At 56.8% G+C, this 621-nt stretch overlaps 1 protein-coding gene across 1 annotated transcript in view; it reads right to left on the bottom strand.

Annotated features, from left to right (window-relative positions):
• ETH_00037715 (dihydrouridine synthase domain-containing protein, putative) overlaps positions 1–621 on the bottom strand; it is a gene marked incomplete at both ends in the record, with an annotated part of 2875 nt that overhangs the window by 1418 nt on the left and 836 nt on the right. Inside the window, 2 exons of the mRNA XM_013376328.1 lie at positions 3–207; positions 473–533. Of these exons, the coding sequence (XP_013231782.1) occupies positions 3–207; positions 473–533 (266 nt within the window). The remainder of the gene's footprint in view (positions 1–2; positions 208–472; positions 534–621) is intronic.

Raw genomic sequence — 621 nt, 5'->3', positions numbered from 1 at the left:
CTGCTGCTGCTGCTGCTGCTGCTGCAGCTGCTGCTGCTGCTGGGGGGCGGGGAGAGGTCTGCTTCGGAGAGAACCCCCAGGCGCACCGCCGGGGGCTGCCAAGAGGGGGCCAGCTGCTGCAGCAGCTGCTGCTGCAGCAAAGCAGCAGCACCAGCAAACAAAGAGGGATTGTCTAGAATGCCCTCAGCAGCCATTACTGCGTCTGCTCTGCAACAAAAGAGACACAAGAAGCAAAAGGACAAAAGCGAATTTAGGAAACAAAAAGGGACAATTGGAGACACAATAGCCAAAGAAACACCCACACATGCTGCTGCTGCAGCTGCTGCTGCTGCTGTCTCGGCATACGCTCCGGTAGCAGTGGTGGTTGTGTTAGCAGCAGCAGCAACAGCAACAGGGGTGCCAGCAAGCGCAGCGGCGGCAGCGGTGACAGCAGCAGCGGCAGCAGCAGCAACAGCAGCAAATGCAACCTTACCCTGTCACTTTTAGACACCGGACTGCATCTTCTTTTGTCTCCACTCCTCCGTTAGCAATTACTGAAGCAAAAGCGCAGCAGCAAACCGATGCAAGATTAATGAGCAGCAGCAGCAGCAGCAAAGGCAGCAGCAGCAGACACAGCAGCAG

Source organism: Eimeria tenella, genomic scaffold, assembly GCF_000499545.2.
Source record: "Eimeria tenella Houghton genomic scaffold, Eth_scaff3338, whole genome shotgun sequence".
Lineage (NCBI taxonomy): Eukaryota > Apicomplexa > Conoidasida > Eucoccidiorida > Eimeriidae > Eimeria > Eimeria tenella.
This window is presented reverse-complemented; position numbering and strand designations above follow the sequence as displayed.